The sequence below is a fragment of the Watersipora subatra genome, chromosome 2 (assembly GCF_963576615.1).
Source record: "Watersipora subatra chromosome 2, tzWatSuba1.1, whole genome shotgun sequence".
NCBI classification, from domain to species: Eukaryota; Metazoa; Bryozoa; class Gymnolaemata; order Cheilostomatida; family Watersiporidae; genus Watersipora; species Watersipora subatra.
The window spans coordinates 57,329,662-57,353,765 of record NC_088709.1 but is presented as its reverse complement, the minus strand read 5'-3'; the positions used below and the strand labels follow the sequence as shown (position 1 = coordinate 57,353,765).

Genomic DNA, 24,104 nt, shown 5'->3' with positions numbered 1-24,104 from the left:
GTTGAAGAAAATGACTATAAAATACTAGTGGCACAACCTGGCATTACCCGGGTAATAAAAAAGTTTTTGGACAGAAAATTGATTTGTATTCAACCTATAACAACATTTCCCATTCTAACTTTCAAACTACATATTATGGGAAAAGTGTTTTGTGTAGTTGATATGGGTTAAGAGAAAAATAAAAACAACTGTAAAAGGTTTAAAACTTTTTCAAACAACTGTAACTTTCAAACTTCATATCATGAGGAACTGATTTTGTGCAGGATAGGTTCTTTTTTGTGGAGGCATGAGACAATGTGTAACTTCTGAGAATACATGTATTTAGCAGATTAACAAAAGAATATGACAATATGGTAGTATTTTGTAGTTGAAACTTTATTTAAACAATGTCTGCCAAAAATGGTTGAATGAAAAATAATATTAATAATAAAGATGAGAAACTAAGTACTAATAACAGTGAAAGGAAAAAGAATGTTGTTTAAACTTCAAACACGATACTCAAATTATGTTTAAAAATGCAAGTTAAAATAATAACAATAATGAAACAAACTTTAAAAACATATTAATGTATAAACTTCAAAAATTATAAGAAGTTTATGAATGTAATAAGAGAATGTAAATATAGATACATATTATTCAAAGCTAGCACTGATAGAAACTTTTGTGAAACGCGTGTTTAGCGAGCTTCACTTTATCCATCTGTTGAGGAAGGGAAATTGTGCTTGTTAATATACTATATCGCTATTAAAACAAACGTTAAATAACAGGTTGAAAAATATTCATACAAATACAGATGTTTCAATTTTAACTTGAAAAATAACGTGAAAGATTTTCTAACAAACAAAGATTTTGTTTGTATTTAATGATTGTGGAACGCAAGCTACCAAATCATAATCCAAAAAACAAAATGTAGCTGGGAAAAAGTCTTCTGAGCAGCTGGAATTAATTAATAGCAAACTAAATGTAGATGTAAAATAAATAGCAAGTATGTAAACTACGAAATTTTGATTCAACGTATATATTTTGGTGTGTATATAATTAGTACAACAATCGCCAAAATTTAAGTTCGAGATAAATTATTAACGAGAAAAGCTTCAACGAAAAAAGACGAATAAGCATTACGTTTCATGTCCCAAAATATTTCTGAACAAGAGCATCGTAACTCGTGGACACAAAGCTAATATAATTAGCACACGCATAGTGTATCTGTTATATGAAAACATATCTGATCACTATGGTGCTCTAACTAAATGATAGAGAATCCAAATTAGAAACTGTTCAAATCCATCAGAACGTGGAATTTTAATATCAAGATTTTAAGATCTATAGCCGGAATGCATACAGAACCACATATGATGACATACTTTGAGAAATATATATATATATATATACTAGCTGCATTACCCGTCTACAGGAGCAGATTCACGGGCAGCATAAGGTTTATTGAGAGTTGTCTTTCATACGGTAAAACAACTCCAAATATGCAGTCTACTGAAATTGTTGCCCTGAATATGCATACACATATTATGATGTCAACAATGATTGGGGAAAACAATAAAAATCTACAATGTGTTTTACAGCTAGATGCGTGTAAAATCTAGTAAATATTCTAGATTCATGTGTCTAGATTCATGCATCCGTTCATACCCGTCTGTGGCCTGGCCCGTCATACCCGTCCATGGCCCATCTACCCGCCTTGGCTGACCAGTCTATACCCGTCTCGCAGTTGACTATCGCGCTTTTGCATTCACCTCGCCATCAATCGCCTCGCAATCATCCGGCCCGCATCCGCCTCGCAATCAATAGCCTCGCACTCAATCGCTTTGCAGTCAATCGCTTCGCAATTAATCGCCTCGCACTCGCAACCAATCGCCTTGCAATAATTGCCTCGCACTCGCAATCAATCGCCTCGCACTCGCAATCAATCGCCTCGCAATCAATCGCCTCGCAATCAATCACCTCGCAATCAATCGCCTAGCACTCAATCGCTTCGCAATCAATCGCCTCGCACTTGTCCAACTCATCCGGAAAGCCGCGCCTGGATACACTCGCTGCACTCAGGGTGAAAAAGGTCTTCTGCGCATCCCCAAGTGACGCCACGGCCCCAAACCGCTAGCTGCATAACCCGTCCACAGGAACAGATTTATGTACAGCAAGAGGTTTATTGAGAGTTGTCTTTTATACTGTAAAACAACTCCAAATATGCAGTTTACTGAATTTTTTTGCCCTGATCACACTACGCATACACATATGCAGTCATATAGGTCAATAATGTAGGGGAGAACAATGTAAATCTGCCATACGTTTTACAGCTAGTCTACAATGCATCAGTCCCAAACCACTCAAATCGGAGTTGCCCTATTTGTGTACAGAGGACTGATAATGAAATTGACATCGCTAGGCAAACTGAAGTTTTTCAAACTGGCAGTATTGAAAAGTTTTGCATCTTTTAAAAAATTATACAAAATATTTTGCTATCGCCAGCATTTATTGAATGGAGACTTCTACATTCTTAACACACTAATCATAGCTCACCAGTTTTTCGTCTATAGCCTGTGTTTTGACATGGTATATACAAACAGTAATGAGGTTGTGTCAATAAAATTTATAAGTATAACAGCACAGACAGTATGATGTCAAGGCAGATACAGCATTAGCACTTTACAATAGTAGAACAAAGCGTCGACATGATAGCCTTTGTATGAGATACAATAAGGAAAAGAAATGCATGAAAAGATATATATACTGAAAAATATGTTAGAAAATGCTGCATGTGGTATAGCAGAACATGAAGGACATAAAACAATAACACAATGTTAGTTCAACGCAACACTTGCGGATAGACAACATTTTTTGTTTTTCTGTCGGGCGTATGAAGAAACAGTTTTCGGCGTGTGCCTACTCTTGAGCAGGCGACGTATAGCTGGTCATGGCTGATGCAGGGTGACAGTAAGTTGATAGCAGCTGCTCTCTTTCTTTTCACAATAGCGTATCGCAACCCTCGGAGTACTCGTGAAAGTTCTGTAATAGTAAGTTACGGTAGGCCTACTCGTAGCTGGAAAAAAATTAGTAACTCGGCTGTTGAAGGAAATGAACATGACCCACTATCACGAACAGCGGCAAATCCAACGTTATTAAGTAGTGGAGAATACAACATCGTATAAAAAACACTTACCTTTTTGATGTGGAAAGTAGGTGAGAAATGCGTTTTTCCAGTGGCTCCAAAAACAAACGTTTACGTGACCTTCTTGGTACACGTTGGCAGTAAATATTAATTGCATGTAAATAACTACTCGTTAATTTATTTTATTTAATGAACAGTACATTTGTATAGCTGTATAGGCACCTTTGTATAGGCCGCAGAACTCAGGAAGGTGCTTTTTAACACGGCAGAAAATTTGCCGTTTAAAAAGCGTGCCAACCGGGGATTTCGGTTAATGCGCGGTGAAAGAAAACCAACAGAATAGCCACACTTTTATATAAGCCGCTTGGCTCAAATCGTCAGAGAAAAGTAGCGGCTAATAGTCCATATTACGATATTTAGTATTCATATTAGTTCGGTTGGCTTCGTTCGACCGAATGGAAAAAGAAAGACCGCTCTATAATTTATTTACCGTTACTACACATATTAATTCAGTTCGCTTCGTACGACCGAAATTCGTACGACGATAAAAGAAAAGACCGCTCTATAAGGCGGACAATCAATCAATCACACACACAGACAACGATTGTCGTTTATATAGTAGATATCTATATATATTTTTGTATCTTTATATTGCTGTATATATACACAATTATATAATTATATAAATATATAATAATATAATTATATGAATATATAAACATTTAATTTCTACGTTCCATCAGAACATGGAATTTTAATATCAAGATTTTAAGATCTATAGCCAGAATGCATACAGATCCACATACGACGACATACTTTGAGAAACATATACACTGTATATATATATACATATATATATATTAAATACATATATATATATATATATATATTATTATTACTAGTATGTTTGCTGACTCACACTCCGCGAGAAATTGACGTGTGTAATAACTTCAGGCGCAATTGGTCTTAGATGTGAAAAAGTGGTTGAGGGACACAAATTGTGTGTGCGTTGTTAGAAATCTGAATATCTGGCTTCATGTTATCCCTGACACTCTCAGCATAGCTTAGGACAGATGGGTGGACTTGGCTTTTATTATAATGAAGATTTGACCATTTTTAAACACACAGCAGTTTTATTATATATATATAATATATATATACATATACATATTCTATATATATATATATAGAATACTTATATATATATATATATATATATATATATATATATATATATATATGTATATATTTATATATATATATATATATTTATATATATATATATATATACAATATGAATTAATATTATATTATATAATATGATGAATTAATCTTCATCAAGTAAAACCTTTAGTGTAAAGTTATTGCTAGCATCACCATATATTTTATAAATACAGATAGCATTATTTTTAAAGTATTGCTAATACAATTTTAGCAGTTGTTTTAGTTGCTTCTGCTTAAGATATAAGAAAAATATTAAAAAATAATATTTGAATCTATTTTAAAACAATTATTTAGCCTTTATCGACTTATCGTACTCTTTGTTCTGTCAATCATTCATCATGTGAGTTTCAACATTTTGCCAGAGTAGCCTATTTATTTTTCAATTCACCATGTAGCATAGCTTCTTCAAATTAATTCAAACATTACATCTTACCTTCATGTTGCTTGATGGACTGGTTTTCCAGAATGCTTAGTTTTTGTTTTTTACCAAAGTCTAAACCTGCTTTAGCTAGAAAAATGATCTGATTTTTCAAATTTTTATTATGAAAGCAACTTGAATAGAAACCTGGAAAAAAGACTGAAATTAACCATTTGTTTTATCTAAGAAAACTCACATTTATTTCACAGTTTTACCAATATTTAGTCAACCAACTATGAGTTAATACTTTCTGAAGAAGCTTACTAACTTCAAGCTGTTAGTGTTCACTTTAAAAGATTTCAAAACTTAATAGAGCAGTTTCATAAATTTTGGTATGTCTTTTTAAGTTTATCTAAAAGAGTATTTGCAAACTGAAGAATTTTGGCTAGTCATGGGGCAGCTATTCTTGAATTCTGTTTAAAAGACACAATTTCTCCAAAGCATAGTGGTGTGAAAACCAGATTCAATTCCATTAATACATCAAAAACAATGATGTATTAATGGAATTGAATCTGGTTTTCGATGAAAAAAATGAAAAAAGCGATGAACAAAAAATTATAAGTTTTAATGCATTTTGGTTAAAAATGCTTCTCAAAACCACTTCTCATTAAAAATTGGAAAATTTACTTATTTTGCTGTAAATTAAATTTCATAATGACAAATTAAACTTCTATATAAATTACTTTAAGAGATCATTGCACTGATGTTGTAATTGCCAAACACAAATTTCTAGACATGGCTGATTTAGATCGTAAACTAACATTGACCATTCTCATTTATTTTCAAATAAATAAAGTCTTTTTAGATCCTAAAGGACTTATCATGTTTAGCTTTTAGTATACATATAATTGTGTTTGAAACAAGGTAATCTGTTAGTCAGAGAGCATATAAATTTCTTTACTATGTGACTAGTTGAATATCCTTTAATATCGATACAAATTTGTCTTACCAAATATTAAGTCAATATAAATCAACAACTGATGTATGTATATATATGTATATATATATAATATATATACATATATATAATATATATATACTAAATAGAATACCTACTTACCAAATAGAAAACTTTGATAATGTCATGCTTTTTGGTTAAACTGGTGTAAGCAGCAAAAATCATTGCATCTAGAGATCAGAAATAATGTGTATTATTAATTCAAGCCATGTCTACATATTACAGAAAAAAGAGTGGTAAAAGAGTTTGCCAAGCTAAAGTGGGGATTGTTTGATGAAAATATTCCTGTAAATGACATTGTGAGCTCTCACTTCTATCTACAAAATGGAGTCATAAGAGTACAAGGGTAAATATGTTAGATATATGTCTGTTAATGTTTAGCACAATTATTCTTAGATGTGAAAAAGATATATATACATGTATATACATATATATATATATATATATATATATATATATATATATATATATATATATATATATATATATATATATATATATATATATATATATATAGATATATACATGTATATACTGTTAGTAAACAAACGTACTAGTAATAATAATGAGTCAATAAAACATTTGATATATATAATATATATATATATATATATATATATATATGTTTACTATACCTGAAAAAATAAATTCAAAAAATTAACTTGAATGTTTATTTGACACCCAAATTTAATGCATGTCAAAATTAAACATTGTGAGATGTTACTATACTTAAAAAATCTTATTAAGCAACTATAAATTTTGGTAGTAAGTGGTACAAATTTTCATAGGCTTATTTATCATCCATCAAAGGTTTTATTGACTCATTATTATTACTAGTACATTTGCTGACTCACGCGCTGCAAGGGATTGACGTGTGTAATAACTTCGGGCACAATTAGTCTTAGATGTGAAAAAGTGGTTGAGGGACACAAATTGTGTGCGCGCTGTTGGAAGTCTGAATATCTGAGTTCAAATTATCCCTGACACTCTCAGCACAGCTTAGGACAGATGGGTGAACATGACTTTTTATAATGAAGATTTGACCATTTTTAAACACAGCAGTTTTATTGAAGTTTTCTTTATTTTGTTTTCATTTTAAAGACCATGTCAGATGATTACGATAAATGGCTGCTGCAAAGGCCACAAACACTGTGAACTAAGGGTTCAGAGCGTATAATCTGTGAACACCATGTTGTCGTTCAATTCCACGAATAGACCAGTAGTGATAATAGAGAAGGCATCAAACATTTAATTGTTTCTTACAACTGTGCTCAGCTGGAGTTTCTTAGGCTCACTTGCAAATTTGCTCAATCACGTCTACCCAAGATTACAAAGGTGTTACAACAATGGATATGCAACAATGTTTTTTAAAATAGTCTTGCGTAGCCTTTACCTGCGGTGAGTAAAACAGACATCCAGCTCAATCTTTTAGGAATTGCTTATGTCAAGTAAATTACAAATCATATTCTAAGTAAACCAGTGAAGTTATTGGTAATTAAAATTTGGTGCAAATGTTTTGAACTACATTTTGAGCTATAAAAAAGTGCTAAGATTTGATACAGTGCAAATTATGCCTGGCTCATATACTAATTTTCTTTTCAGAAGTACCACAAATCAAATGGGCTTGTCGTGGTACCATTTTTAATAACTCCATTAAAGATTTTGGTAAAAAACATTTTAGACCACTAAAAACTAAAATTTTTGTAGGTTTTGCTATAAAGATGTAAAGCATCAGAGTACACACAAAAGACTTATTTGATATTCTGAAAACTTGTATTGTTGTTATAATATAAGTAACAGTAAATTAAATACTCAGGAAAGTTCTAACTAAAGGTCATAACCCATTAATGCTATGGCAACCTAGCAAACTGGTTGGTAACGCAGTACCAAACAAAAGTGGTCGCAGTCCAAATTGGACTAATATAAAGGAGTCGCTGTTACTATTTACTTTTTTACAAGGAACTACATTACTTTAGTATAATATACAGTAGATTTCAAAAATACATATCAAAACAAATACAATCAATTATGCGCATACAATCAAACTCCTTAGGATGAGGCGTCCAGGTGCTCTGCTTCTTGTTTTCAGCATTCCTCCTTATACAGTTTTTCTCCTGTAGGCATTGCCCCTTTAACCACCAAGGTCAACTCAGCTATAGAGCGGTCTTCCGAGGCCGGTTTGGTGGCTGGCTCATCGACCTTACCGAGGATTATACTTCTGACCGGCCAAGTCTGATCGATGGCTGGCTTCGTCCTTTCAGTAAAGTCTATTGGTGTCTTTTACAGCTTGGATGGGCTGAACTGGTATCCTAGTCTCGATTGGGCTGGCAAATCATGGCATCCTTTTTTGGATCTGGGCCTGTGTACCTTCTGCTGCTACACTAATATAACTTCATAAAAGTTATTGTTTCAACTCTATTAGTGTGATGAAAGGAGTTAATTTGATGTTGTTTGATAACTAAAGGCAGTTGCCAAATCTTACCAAATCTTCCACAGTAGATGAAAGCAATTATGTTTTTGTAGGTGTGTCAATGAAATGGAGTTTACTTTTAAAGATTTTACAAACTGTGCCTTCAATGTTATGCCGCCACCGCCTCCATGTGAACCTTCTGTCCACGATATTGCAGGAACAGCATCACTTCTTGCTTATGAGTATTTAGATAAAGTGAGTACCATAAAAGTAAAGTAACTATTTTACTACTGTCAAATAAAAGGATTACTTTGTAGTTATGTCAAAATTACCATATTACCTAATACAGTGATTACAATTACAACTAGTAATACAAAGTGTTATCTAATACGAATAGCACTAAAGACGCATAATTAACACATTGAAACCTAATCTGGTAGGTAAATGTGAGTCAACTGATTCTAGGCTGTATTAACAACTTTACACTTAGAAGCCCTTATAATAACCCAATTCATTGTAAACTAAACAAACATAATATTGAAGCTCCAGATTTGAAAAATCCAATGAAACAACAAAATCAAATCGAGTAAATATCTCTGTTTCACACTTTTTCAATAAAGTAATGTTTTTGAGATAACTGGAGAAAAACAAATAATTGCAGTACAATGAGCTTGATGGAGTTTATGTATTTGGTATTAATAGAATAACGATCAGTTTTAGTGGAAAGCTTTTGATACTGAAGAAAACAATCTTTTTAGATTTGAATCTGTTTGATCTTTTCTTGTCAATAATTTTAATCAATGTGTCACTAGATACTAATGTTTTGTAAGCAGTTACTTTTCATTTTTTGTCAATTATAAGTCTTATCAGTATTTTCAAGATATCTCAAAAATAATGCGTATTCAACTCAAAACTACGAAATATGGCTAGAAACTTGTAATGCACACAAATCACCAAAAGATTTGTAATACTATGTAAACTGAAAGTGTTAAAAAACAAAGCAAAAATGTGCAGTCAAGCTTACTTAGGTATGGTATCTGGTTAGCAAACAATACTTCAAATTATCTCGGCTTGAAGCGTTTAAGCGTCAAACATTTTAAGTTGTTTTTTAATAATTGAAGATTGTTGGGTTAAAAATTGTCACGGCTTTAGTTTAAGCTTATCATGCTTCAAATAAAACTCTATTCTAGAATAGTTTCAAACTGATTAGTAAACTACAAGAGTATATGGTTACAGCTAATTTATTTAACTGGCTTCTATTCAGGTAGTTGATTTCTGCGATCAAGATGGAGATGGTACTGCTCACAATATTCTATCTACCAACTTACAAAACAAGAACTGTGATGATTTGAGTGCTTGGGAGGTCATGACAGATCTTCAAGATTTTGGTAACTGCCTCTTTTTCTACAAAATTTTAGCCATACTGTATTTTTTAGAAATTTCAGCAATTTTTTTCATACTCTAATTTAAAAGGCAAATATATATTTGCATTTTAAGCAATCAATTTTTTTAATTCAAGTCAATTTTGATATATTGTGTTAAGTACTCGTAGCATTATTTAACCTTAACAACAACACAATATAAATTTCATTGTAATTGCCAAAGGCAAAACTCTCAAATTTAGTTATGCACACTTCTTTAATACAGTGCTTCATGTGTGCATGCAAATCGCAACATCCAAAAGGTGTAAAGAAAATTTTGAATCCCAATAATAACTTAATATAATTTTTTTTTGTATCAAATAATACTTTACTGAATATAGCAATGTATATATTTACTTGATTAGTAACCTTTGATCTGCATGATGCAATATTGATGTAGTTTATAATATCTTATGTCAAGCTTTTATGTAGTGAATCAGACAGATTATTCTACATAATGTATGATCACAGCTACACGTATTAACTGCTTTCTAAATGGAAATTTGATATTTCAAACTGTGAAGATCTCTCTAATACTGGAATGTAGTTCTTTAAGTTTTAAAATGATATTTTAGATTTTATATTTTTGGCGGAGAAAATGTTTTTGAAGGCGTTTAACCAATCAATTAATTTTAGAATTGATTGTCTAAAATAATATTTATGTATGTAAGCTGATTTGACTCAATGAGCACACAAACTTCCCATTTAGTATTTTCACTATGTCTTATTTTTGCAAAAGCTTTACTGCTTTTACAGTTTTTAGAGTTAATAAATTTTATAAAATAAACTTATTTGATGTCTTTAAACCACAATAAACTATTTTTTTAATAAAGAAAATGTTCATGCTGAAAGTTTATTTAAGTCTATCACAAACTCATGTGCTAAACACTTGGTTTTAAAACACAACCCAATTACAATGCTAAACTATCTGCCAAGCTTTTATTTGAAATTTATAAGATGTATTGTCAAACATTGCATTACTTTCTCTTCATCAAATTATGATTTCTGATTGTTGACAGATGTAGCCTATGGCCAAAACCGACCTTCGAACTTTAAACCAGTAATTGAATTCCGTGTAGTGCAGAAAGTAAACGAGAGCAACATTTCCGATGACAAATGTGATCAAGATGTTGTATGCATCTGCTTAGATGTATCTGGGAGTATGGAAGTAAGGCTATGATTCTTTAATTAATAATTTTTCTAATTTATTTATCATGAATAATGTCTTAAATTTTTCTTTAGCCTTTAAACCTGCATAAATAACTGAAAAATCCAAAATGATAAAAATAATCACTTTGGCACAATAGTAAATGAAAAGGGTATCTTAAATGAAACAATTTCCTAAATAACAAAATCGCCTGTCATCAGTATTACAAAAAATTGTTAATGTACCAATATAATAGTAAGTAAATGTGATTTTAGATCAATTATGCACCATCAAACCATTTGAACTCTATTTCAGGATGAAAAAGTTGCTGTTTTTCTAAACGCGGTGAAAATTGAAGTCCTGTCGCAAGTGGTCCTGAAACTACTTAATATTTGTTTAATTTCATCTATCAATTCAGAGATTTATCTATTCTTTCATTTAAAACAATAATTTTTGTATAATAAATTCTTAATATTATTTCATAATACTAAGAATTTATAATATAAAAATTTTAATTATTCCTGATATAAATAATTTATATCAGCAATAATATAACATTTTTAATATTATTTCATAATATTAAGAATATTATATTATTCCTGATATTTTCCTGATACTTTTCCTGGTATTAGGCATAATATCAGGAAGAGTTTTGGAATTTTCGCATTGATTGTTTTTTTGCCTATTCCTTGTTTTCATTGAAACAAATTGCAGTTTAAATTAAATTTTCTGGTGTTGAAGAAATGTTTGGGAATTTTACTGAGTTTACTCAATTTTTTACTTAACAAATAAAGCTTTGACTGAATTCTTTTTTGTTCTTTTTTTGCGACTAATGTAGTTAAAAGTTTGATTAATTGATTTCAAAAGAGATAGCATAAATTTAATCACAACAATCTGCCAATGGCGCAATAAGGAAAATAATAATTGCGCATATTACGATTTTGGAATAATAATTTTAGATGCTTAATGTTTAACCATCATGTATACCAAAATATTTTCCTGTTTTACTTCTCCAATTACTCATTAGATTAAAACAAACAAGTTAAACTAAGCAAAAAATTGCGCTTCCCAGTTGTTAAAAAATTATTATTCTAATAATAGGCCGTGGGGAGTTGACACGTAAAAGTCTATCAACATTTATAAATACAATTTTTTCCAGAAACATTTTATTTTGTGTAATTGCATAGTTTAGGTTTTTTGTATTGTATGCTAAATTGCAGAAAATTAGATGTTTCAAACTGTTTTTCTGCTAATGTACCTAATACAGGTGTTACTATTTCAATCATTGTAAAAAAGTAAGTTTCAACACCGAACTATATGTAGTAAGTATTACTAGCAATTGTAAAAGTTTTTTTTAAAACTGTGCTTTTTATATAAGTCAGAAAATATAATTTTTTTTTTTTTGGTTCAATGTAGATTAAGAGTAACTGGGGCTTTAGATTTTCTTTTAGATACGCACTTTTAGCAATGCTTTGCCAGCAAGTAAACTGTGGTGAATTAAAAATGGTCGTTAAAGTGTTAATATTTCAATAATGATCTATTCTTCCCTACTGGCTGATATACATGTACAATTACACAACATATTTGCATTTTGGTATTCTTTGACTGCCGGTTATTTTAATTAGACAAATGATAGAATAACTGTAATGTCGGAGGCTGTTCAACTTTACCTGCTGAGTTTTCTACCAACCGGATCAGCTGTCAGCATTGTTTCCTTCTCTGATGCTGCCACTGTGCATGCTGAGATGACAGAGATTACCAGCAGCTTCAGCCGAGAGCAACTTATGAAAAAGGTACCTACATTAGCCCTTGGCCGAACTAACATTGCAGCTGGAGTGAGAAAATGTCACGAAGTAAGTACAAATATTTGGTTTTTATGATATCAGAAACTTTTATTATAAACACAAACCATAGTTTTCAAGAATGAAGCTTTATTTATAAAACTTATGTCAGCATCCTAATTAAAATAAATAAATACTACACTGTATATTCTATGATAGCACCATTTTTGTAATTAGTTTGTCAATCATGTGCAACTAACGAAAAGTGTCTCAATTCAAAAATATATGTTTGTACAACTAGAAGCTTTAAAACTTTTAAAAGTGTTGCAATTATAGTGAGTTAAGTAGAAAAAATGCTTATAGCTGAACGCTAAAGTTTATTTTATGCATGCCGAACTACAAGCTCTGAAAGATAAGCACGAGTAAAAAATTAGGTGACAAAATTTGATTTTTAACAAAATTTAGGTAAAATTATAGTGAGTGCTTGCTAAACTAGTGATATTGCAATACACTGTTAAAGTAAATACAACTTACTAAAATATCTCTTTTGAAAGAAAAATTGTGAAAATAAGCAGTAGTAAGCAAATTCATTAACAACAGCAATGAAGATTTTAAAAATACACTCTGAATAGATTTTATAACAAAAGTTTGCATCATTATTGTAACTTACCTCGTCACATTTGTTTATCAATGCTTATTCAAGCATAATTGTCAAAAATCTGGTAGTGAAATTGGCATAGATAATCCTGTTCTGTAAAAGGTTGGTTTACATTAAAAAAATTGTGTAAACTTTCAAGATTCTAAAAACTTCGAGACATTGAAATTTGGGCAAGAAACATTTAATGTATCATGGATAATTAGACAGAAAGCAAAAAGATTCTAACAAATGAGTTTTTCTCTGTTATACTAAAGTTATCTATAATTTAGTGATTGTATATAGCCAATACTTACTCTTAATATACTTTTACCTTTTTCAACTAAAAATTAAATGAAAACTTTTAGATTCTTCGTCGGTACACTGGAGGAGATCTCAGTCGTACTCGAATACTTTTACACAGTGATGGGCTCGGTAATGTTGATGACTCTATACAAGATATTTTGAGTGAAGGAGTTATACTTGACACAGTGCTGTTTGGGTAAAAACTAATTTTTCTTACATGCATAGAATTTTGCATTGAATAGTTCTATAACTACAATTTTGTTAGCTTTCGTTTGGTAGTTATAAAAATATTGAAGTCAAAAAAAGATTATTACCAATTATTCTTTTAATACACTATACTTTGCAAGTTTATTAATAATTGAATAGAACTGGCAATTGACAAGTACTCTTCTATATCTACTCTGTACCGAGCTTTGTCAGTTGCAATTTAAATAAAACTAAATTTTTTATAAGCAGGTCGAGTTAACATCTGTTAGCTGGTTAAAGATTTGTAATGTAAAAATTTGAGTTGATGTACTTCTTGGTAACAATATTTTAACGTATTTTTGCTTCAATAAATAAAAAATCTCAAAATTCTAGGTTATCAATAAAGTTAATTACGTTTTCCCAACATTTAAGAGTTGCTAAAGGTCATAAAAAATTAGTAATACATAAAAATTAGTTTTGGAAAGATAGCAACAATTTTTTAAGAAGGAGTTCTGCTGACCATTATACTTTCCAACTTGCCAAAGGAGGCAAATTCAAACTTTTGAGATTTTAGATTTAAGTACATTTACAATGGTAAAAAAATTTAATATCCCATCTTCATATAAAAAAAGATGTTGTTTTCAGCAAAGTAGTTGTCAACACATTATAAAGACAGTTGCTTTTAAAAGCAACTTGAGTTCATTGCATAGAATGCTTCTGCACTGTTTTTCAAGAGAGCTTCAGATAATTAGTAATATACGTTAACACATTAATGGTTTACGATAGAATTAATTAATTCAATTTTCTTTTTGAAAGTATTGTTTCTCATGATCAATTGATGATAGTACTAATTATAAAAATAATCTTTTTTTGGTCAATAGTGCACTATTTTATTTTCATGGCAATAGAAGGTTTTCACATGAGATGAAGTTTTATTTTAGTTTTAAAAAGTGGTACGATTACTAAACACAGATTACTAACTAAACAATTAATAAAAATACAGATGTCTGTAATATATCTGCTAACAATTTGCATAACATTTGCCTAAATTGTTTTTTCAATGGTTGTAGTGGTAAGAAAGAGAAAGTATGGCTTACCTTGAGCAAAACAAGCAGAAAAGCTTTAAAAAAGTTTGTGCAAAGCCTGTGTCAGCGAGTTCAAAACTTTAGGAACACTGATCATGTCATTATGAAATAAATATGGAGTATATAGGGGTACTTATGTTTTATTAGCAAGAAGACCCAGATATTTTGAACAACTCTTTTTGATGAATTTTCGTAAAATCAAGGAGTATTACCTTTTTCAATTTCATTAAAATTGGCTACTGACCAATTTACCATTAAATGCTGAAATCAAATGTTTTATTCATAAAATAATGTTATAGCCAAGGAGGGTATTTGGCGGATAAGGCAAGTTCAACTGGAGGCAAAGAATATTTAGCAAGCAAGGACCAAGGCAAAATTGGCTTGCTTGGATTTTATGAAGAGACTACCTTGAGGTTCTGCAAAGCAGCAAATAGAGATGCTCTGGTATGTTTTACATTTGTTTGATACATATTGACTGACTTTCCCTAAAAAGATTTATAAATGTTTAGCACCTTCCTAAAAATTACATATTCTATTCATCAGTCACCTTCAATGTTTACAAAGTCTGTTTAAATATTGTTCACTGTTTTCTTTTCATTTTAACTTGAGCATTTTTGAAAATTTTTAATTGTAAGCTAATATGCAACTGATATAATTGTCTTTTTAATCACTTGCCATAATCATGATTCGGAATTCATGAATTGTGTAAAAAGTTTCTGAAGCTTTACAATGGTTTTCCATTGTTCAAAAGTACGTTCTAGGCTTTTACTTATTGTAAAGAAATAATTCAGGTGTCATATGTGGGGGTTTGTGTTAGATATATACTGGTTATAACTAGCTGTCATGACTTGCATAACTGTCTTACAATTTGACATGTGGATCAACCAAACACGTCTGTATCAGCTCTATAATTGAAGAGCTTCTTGTTAAAAGTACTTAAGTCTCAGTGTTGGCCAGCTGCAGTTTTCACTGTAGAATGTTAAAGCTTACACACCTAAGTCTAACAACACTAAAAATAAGCATGAAAAAGTATTTAAGTCTTAGATAAATTACAAAGGTAAGCCAAAGTTTTCTATACTGATGCACTAAAAGTACTTAGGTCGATGAGCAGCCAATCAGATAGAGGCTATAGGGTCATGTGATCACACAGCTCTCTTCAAAGCATTCAGCAATGGCTGAGCAAAAAGCTGAAGCTGTTATTCCTAAACTTCTAACTTCAAGTGCTAAAGAAGGGCTAAAACTCATCAGAATGGGCTAGAAAAATGTTTTATTATTCAAGCTTTTAATGTGACAATGATGTTCATTACATTTGCTTTTTACCTTATCATTTTCATTGTCATCGTACACAAATAAAAATGTGTTGATCCTTTAAAAAACCCAAGTAATTGCACTATAAATACCCAAATCTATAAAAAAACATCTCAGCTTTTTCCAATCCAATAGTGCGAAAAGATCTAATGAACTTGAAATGTGAATTTAGTGACAGTTATGAGCCTGATAATGTAGGTAAAGGGTGCCTAGTGACCTGTCTCTGATTTCACAACAAGTTTTTAACTTTAACTTTGCTTTTCTGCAGGTGGCCATTTTGTGACTTACTAACTTTTCGAGCTGGGCTCTTCTATTACTTTTCATATTGATATGATGTTGTAATTGTCATTTTTTTCAGTAGTTCAACTACACCTGAACAAGTTGCTAGAGTTACTTAAGTGCTCAAGATTGATATACAAATTTATATTATTTACAGCTAAGTGTTTGTTGGTTTTTCGAATGTCCGAATTTTAGTAGTTGGTCAAAATAGGCACGCTGGCAGAACTGCTAAAAGCAAACAACTAGGAGTGCACTTAAACTACTAGGATAAAGATATGCCAGGCTTCTCCAAAAAACCATGCTTGCAATTTCATGTGACATGAGAGGTCATGATGTGTAATGATTGCAAGCACAATTATGTCAAACCGTGATAATCTCTATGCACTGTTTAGTGGTAGTGCGCTTGGTGTAACATTTGTGTATTTGAATGCACGGCTTGATTCCTGTGAGAGGCAATCAAGTTTCTAATAGAAAGATGGACAGTTGAAAAGAAGGACACGGCTGCTAATATAGTAAAGATTTAGGCTAGCTTAAGGTACTCCAAATGATTGCTTTAAAAACATCCAAGGCAACTGCATTACTTACCCGTGTTTATAAGCCATTTTAACTTTTGAGCAAATGTGTAGCGTAAGAAGAAAGAAACCTTTTCCTAAAATATGTTTTATTTATGCTTCGAGCTTTTAAATATTTGAATTATGCATTGGCTGGACAAACAAAGTAAACAAACACTCTCATTTAAAAGTTGAATGGTAAATGTAGTATATGTTGATTAAAGGTAAATTTTGTATATAAAAACTTTAATTATCTGAGCAGCATCAGACATTTGGTTAGTAAATTAATAAAGTTCAACAGTTTTAGCCGTGCACACTTATGTCAGCAAAGTAAAAAATGTTTTTATACGATTACAAAAATTAATTGCAGCTTTTCCACCTCTATATTAAAGCACATAAATTACATAATTTTTTTATTGTATATTTCAATACATCAGAGTCTTGGCTTTCGAATGAGTTATTGTTTGCCATGGTGAGACAAACATCGGTTGGTGTTTATAGGATTTCCCCAGAGCTTTACCGCAAACATGTTTACCGGCAGAGGCTCGGAAATTGTGATGTCACAATTTTCTTATGCGGTGTTGTGTGCTCTTACCGCCTATTTTATTGTTTACCGCTTATATTTATCAACTTTATCAATATAGAGCACAGTGGCCAGTGCTCTATACAAATATGTTCAACAGGATAGTGAGAGACACTAAATATGCCTAAGATCACAATGCTCATTAATAACATCATCTATTACTAAGAACTATGGTAGACAATCTTTTAAATATAACGCTATCAAGATTATGAAAGAAGAGATATTAGATCCTGTAAATGAGCTGTCATTTGGTATTGCCTAACTGGCCATACTGTGACTACTGACCATTCTATATTGTATTTACTAACACCGGTATACTAACAACATTGAATTAAAATTATTAAAAACCCTTGGTTGTCACTTTACAACCATAACTGACATAAGAATAGTAGAGTATTGTGCCACCCGCGTTAAAAAACTTAAAAAATGACTATACTAATTACTAACTTGGAATTGTAGCCATTATCAATTTTGTTCTCAATTATCATATTATACCACATTATATTAGCTTTAATTTTTAACTATGAAGTCAACAGAACACTATTTTCTCATGAAAACCTCAATAAATAATATTATATAAAAAAAACTACGATAATGACGCTAGTGTCAGGCAAAAATAGGACAACTCCAGAGAACCAATGAAGATGACAAAGGAATCAGTGTCATTAGTTCTTTATGTACAAATCATTTATATGATAAATAACTCAGATTCCAAGCACCATATTATGTTTTCCCGATTACATTATGCACTAGCCATCTCATTTTATTGTGATGTTGAGGGTCGCTCCTGAGACTAATTAGTTTCAAGCATTACGTGATCTCACGAAAGTGCGATTGACATATAGTCCTAGGGCCATGAAAGCGCAGGTCCCAATTTAATTGATGTGATTTCATTACCTTTATCAACGATCGTACATTTATTGAAGCATAGTTAATTAACCCAGAACATGCGTTTGTATTGGTTGGGCATTCGTTCGCACGATCCCGGGCATTGTTGATTATCTAGAAATCCAGTTCATTATTAGCGCTCTCTCGGTTTAACAGCACCGATTGTCACAGAAAAGCGCAACCTAAATAGCAGCGAAAGGGATCGACTACCTAAGGCTAAATAATAATTGTGACATCACATTTTGAGAACCTGAATCAAGTGTTTGTTTTTGCAGGACATACTTTTGACAACCTGTTTTTCATAGTTCTATTATTCTTTGTGTATTGAATATAGTCTCATTCAAAAGCCAAGACTCTGATGTATTGGAATATATCATAAAAAATGTAAAAAATGTACAAAATGTAATTTAAGGGCTTTAAGTGTGCAATAGCTCCAAAAAAATTGTTTCAACTTTGGTGCTGATTTCTTTAAATTGTGGTTTGAGTTGATTGTGAATGTTTGTTCACATATTTTACTATTCTATTGATTACTCTGTATGACATTACTATGTAATGAAATCGATTGTTTGCAATTAAGCTAAAACGACCTGCATCAGAAAACAGTTGCAAAGATTTACCATTTATGTCACCTATCAAAATTAAGACTTAGTGTTCAAGTATCATGCAAGCAATAAAACAAACTGGTCAATGTTTTTTGGTTTTTGTTGCTTTTCTTCGTAATCACAGATTACAAATATTTGCACTTACCGAAGCATGTTCAACACACATACAGAATTAAATTACTTTTTTAGCTTGCTGGTTATGATTTTTTTCATGTATTATTTAATGTCAATATGTTAATATATTTACAATTGGAGCCTGGTGTTCCGGGATTCTTTATTACAGATTAAAAGAGGACAAATCATTATTCCACCAGGAGAATTAACATTCAATGGCAGAGCGTATTTCGACAGCACAATTGGTCAGAACACCAAACTGGTGTTTAGCTATAATGAGACAATATCAGTCAGCGTATCAGAGAATCTGATTACCTCCATGTCACACGTAGCTGATTTGAAGACTATAATCATCTTAGTAGAAAGTGAAATAGTAAGTAACTCTTTACTTGAACATGGCAGATTGAGTTGGGTAATCTACAAAATATTTAGTTAGTATTTTTCTTCCTCTCCAGGTTTTTCTTGTTCCGGATCACCACTGCAGATAGTCTTTTTCCATTTGCTTTTTTTTGCATTTTCATCGGTCACTTTCGGGTCTTGCATATCCGCTTTTACTCTATCCAAACATTTTCTTCTGGGTTTCCCTGTTGTTTTTTACCTTTGACAGTTCCATGCATGCATTGCACGTCTTTACCTACATATTCTTCATCCCTCATGAACACGTGAACCCATAGTTTCCATTCCCTCGATTTCTTCCTAATCTTTTCAACGCCTGCACTCTCCTTGATGCACCATTTCTGATTTTAACATTTCAAATTACTCCTCTTGCGAGTCTTAACATATTGAACTCCGCTACTTCTAGTTTCTCTTCCTGTTTTTTTCATGGCCACCCTTTCTATAGCATATAGCATTGCTGGTCATACTGGTGTGCTGCACACCCTTTCCTTTAACTTTGCTGATACCCTCTTATCGTAGATAATGCCTAAAGTTTTCCTTCACCTATTCTAGCTTATTTTCTCTTTTATCTTTTATCTCTCTATCACAATTCTTGTCTTCTTGCACAGCAGCTCCAATGCACTTAAACTCTTGCACTTTGAACTCTTCTAATTCAAGTTTATCCTCCATATGTGTTTCTACAAAACTTGAATAACAAAAAGTTATCAATTGGCATTCACTAGCATGGATCAGTGCTTCATCCTGATTTTAAAATTTTTGAAAGCGAAGTGGATACGAAGAAGTTTGAAAAAGCAGCTAAAACAAGTGTTAAAATTAAAAGAACGACCAATTTACGGTACAACACACCGCAATTCTTAAGGTTGTTTGTGAAAGTTTTTTGGTTGCATTTGGTGAACAAATGTTTTACTTGAGAAACATTTCTGAAAAAAGTAGTAGGCTACCGTAGTCAAAACTAAAAATAATATTGCTAAAGATAAAAGTGTTAGCAGTTAGTATAAATAGTTCGGATTACAAACAGCAGTCGAAATATCATTTATCATACTACTAAAGACATCAAAATAATAGTATTAGGTGCAATAGCAGCAACCAGAGCGGTCACAAAATTGGCCACCAAAATATAACAAAAATGTAAAAAATATCAGTATTAACATAAATTTTGATATCAAATTATTCCACAGAAATAAGAGAATATTTGGATTTTACCAGGTTTCAGATATAAGACCTTTCGAACAAGACATTTTTGAATGGAATGACAACTTATGACATTATAGTTACAACAACATGTTACATGCTATAATCCACAAAAGGTGCTAAGCTAGTTTTGGAGCACTGGTTTATAAGACAACTACAGCCAAAATTTACCTCCGTTAAAAAACATGATTTTCTCGATCATTATGATGCGGACTTGCCAAGCTGCTTAAAAATAGTTATAAAACATTGCGTAACTCAAAACTCAGAGCTGTAGCCAGTGCTGGAGGCAGAGTGTCATATGATAGTTTTTACTATTTTGATATTGGGTAAGATTGCATACAAAATACACTTAGCTGGTAAAAATCAACAAATTTTTTAGTAAACATAGCATCACAATTAGCAATTAAAAACAGTGTTGGGTTACCTAGGACTCATGGTATAATGACTATGAACACCATTTCCACGTCAAAATGCTTATGTATTTGCTGCGGCTTAAACTAATTATTGTCAATACATAAATAATAAAAAATTTCATCTGCAATAATAAAGTCCAGTAAAAAAGAAAAGAACCTAATTCAGTATTTTATAAGCAATAAAATTACAGCCTTACAAGTTACCTATTTGACTCAGTAAGAACACATGATTATTTGTCAACAATTTATAGTTTGTCAAATCAGGCCATCATTGATTTCAGGATGAATTCATTGATTACACTATCACAAAAGAAGACTCTCGTAATGTGGCATCCATTATTGTTACTATAACTTCCTCACCAATTCCTGGAGTTGCTGGCATTGAGATTAACAACAAAGTCAATACTAGAAGCGTCGAATTTAGCACAACATCCTCAGTAAGTATAAGTGGTTTTTATTAGCATTAAATGGTATTATTTCCACACATGGTAACAAATTAGCATTCAGCTGTTGGATATTGATTTATTAACTCACAAATTATGGTCTGCAGCTAATTATTCAAGTATCCTATGCAGCTCGAACATATTGTAAAACTATATTTTCTCTGCAACCAGGTTGAATCTATTTTTTATTTTGAACACAGTCTCAATTCAGGTTTCAAAAAAGAAACAAATCAGTATCACAAAATGTCTAAAGTTTTAAAAGATATACATTTATTTTATCCCACGACCAAACGAACGGATGCGAAGTTTGGGAGTTTTTATGATAAATGCATGTGCACATAACTTACGAAAATTATTCATCAACAATGAGACGAACTCTTGGCCACTCTTGTATCAAAATTTCATTAACAAATTTAACCATCGTTTTGTAGAGTCATTAAGTATAATAACAATACAAAACACATACAAACCAATTTGAATATGTTACCAAGTCTTTGTAAACCATCGGCATTATTTTAAAACTTACCCATCTAATCGGATCGTACACAAATAGACAGATTTATTTGGACAAAAATCGTTATTAAAACTTGTTAAGCATCACTTTTTTCAAAGTTAAGACCCGAAATTAAAACGCCGAGCGACAGGGAATAGAACGATTAAGTCATGCGCATTTCACACAAAAAACCGTGTACATTTTACCAGTCTATAGCTTTGTCGAAGGTTTCTGTAATTAACGTAGGAGTACTAAAATCGTTTCATTTTTGCCGATTTCAAAGAATCTGACAATTTGGACACATTTGAGTACTTTGGTATTCTAACTGATGTCCAATGCAGTGTAAGTAAAGGAAATGACGATGATATTTTTTCTAACAGTTCTTATGAGTGAGATTATTATGTTATTATTACATTATATTATTATTTATTTATTATTATTATTTAATTATAAGTTTGGATATTCTTTTTAATACTTCTTGAGATTGTTAGCTATGACGTTTTGAAATGTAAACAAAAATGTGCATTGGTTTTCTATTATTACTGTATTACTACATTAATAATATAGGTTATTCTAATAATATCAGTGCATCTTACTTCTAATATTGCATTTCTCCTATTGCAAAGGGAGTGATATAAACATATAATTTTTTCCTTTCATTATTGCTGTTTGTCATGACCAAACACTTTTTTAAATATATTTTCTAAAAATCTATATAAATATCACTTCTTGATATCGTTAGCTATGACGTTTTAAAGTGTAAACAAAATTGTGCATTGGTTTTATATTATTACTATATTAATAATATTGGTTATTCTAATAATATCAATGCATTTTACTTCTAATATTGGCCAATATTGCATTTCTCCTATTGCAGGAAGAGAGATATAAACATATAATCTTTTCCTTTCATTATTGCTGTTTGTTGTATATAATAACACCCACACACAGTACATTACAGCTACCATTGCAGTTATCCTATTGCACTGCAGTGCCAGTTGACTGCTAATATTGCATTTCTCAACCATCGGTACCCTTTCTTTTTTCCAATATCACTTTAGTCGTGGGCTGTATGACAGTGGAATTTCTAGTATATAAAATAAATGTATAAAATGTGTTTATTTCTATGTATATATTAATAAATATTTTTTTATAAATATATAGATGTATCTGTATTATATATATGCATACTCTTTACATAGATGTAAATATGTATAAGTATTTTTGTAAATATATCCTTTACATATATATATTTATTTATATATTTATCTATGAATAATATATATAGCTATATATAGATATATATATAGATATACATGTATCTAAATATATGTTTATATATACATATCTAGATATATATTTATACATATTTATATACATGTAGATATTATGAAAGTTATCAATATAATTATATTGATGCATTGTATATATGTATATAGTAGGTGAAAGTTTCTCAAAGCCTGATTTTTGAAAACAAAACTTTTACAATTCATTGCTTTTTATTATTTAACACGTGTTTTTAACTATTTGTAGCTAGTATCTTACATCGGCATCTTCCAGGGTTTATCACCAGTTTTACTGCTTAACGTTAGTATTGTGATAGAAGATCCAACTGGCACTCTGACAAATATACCACACAATGATGACGGACAAGGTGAGCACAAATTTAGCAAAGTAAGTATGAGTTTTCGTAAAAAATCAAGAAAGTACGGCTTTAAATTCATTTTTATAAAAGGTTGCAGAAAGCTGTTAAAGATTTTTTGCTTGATTAAAAGATTTTAGGTTATTTGATGAAATTTCTTTTGCGTGTACCTGACGCATAGATTTTTTAAGCTCACTATTGAGGTTTTAGAAAAAAGTTGCTTTTTAAACAGGGATGGACTCAGTACCAAATGATGGGTACTATACAGGCTATCTTGGAGCACATGGGATCCTTGGAGATTTAAACCAGCAGTACTATGGACTTACTGTAAGGGTTATCTGCTCCTTAATTTTGCTGTTTAATACTACCAGGAATTCTATATAAAATTTCAGCGTCTTGTATAAACTATGCACATTTTTGTGCTTATAGTGGCCATAAGCAAACATACCTTGTTTATGACATTGTATTAAAGCTTAAATCAAGATCATGAATTATATTTGGAACTTT

General features: G+C 31.1%; 1 protein-coding gene across 1 annotated transcript in view; it reads left to right on the top strand.

Moving 5' to 3' along the window:
- The window catches only part of LOC137388361 (calcium-activated chloride channel regulator 1-like), a 48,209-nt gene that overhangs the window by 15,679 nt on the left and 8,426 nt on the right, over positions 1-24,104 (top strand). The window contains exons 4-15 of the mRNA XM_068074847.1: positions 5,950-6,070; positions 7,845-7,997; positions 8,248-8,389; positions 9,399-9,522; positions 10,575-10,723; positions 12,328-12,555; positions 13,486-13,619; positions 14,994-15,138; positions 19,189-19,392; positions 21,301-21,456; positions 23,489-23,609; positions 23,830-23,924. Coding sequence (XP_067930948.1) covers positions 5,950-6,070; positions 7,845-7,997; positions 8,248-8,389; positions 9,399-9,522; positions 10,575-10,723; positions 12,328-12,555; positions 13,486-13,619; positions 14,994-15,138; positions 19,189-19,392; positions 21,301-21,456; positions 23,489-23,609; positions 23,830-23,924 — 1,772 coding nt within the window. The remainder of the gene's footprint in view (positions 1-5,949; positions 6,071-7,844; positions 7,998-8,247; positions 8,390-9,398; positions 9,523-10,574; positions 10,724-12,327; positions 12,556-13,485; positions 13,620-14,993; positions 15,139-19,188; positions 19,393-21,300; positions 21,457-23,488; positions 23,610-23,829; positions 23,925-24,104) is intronic.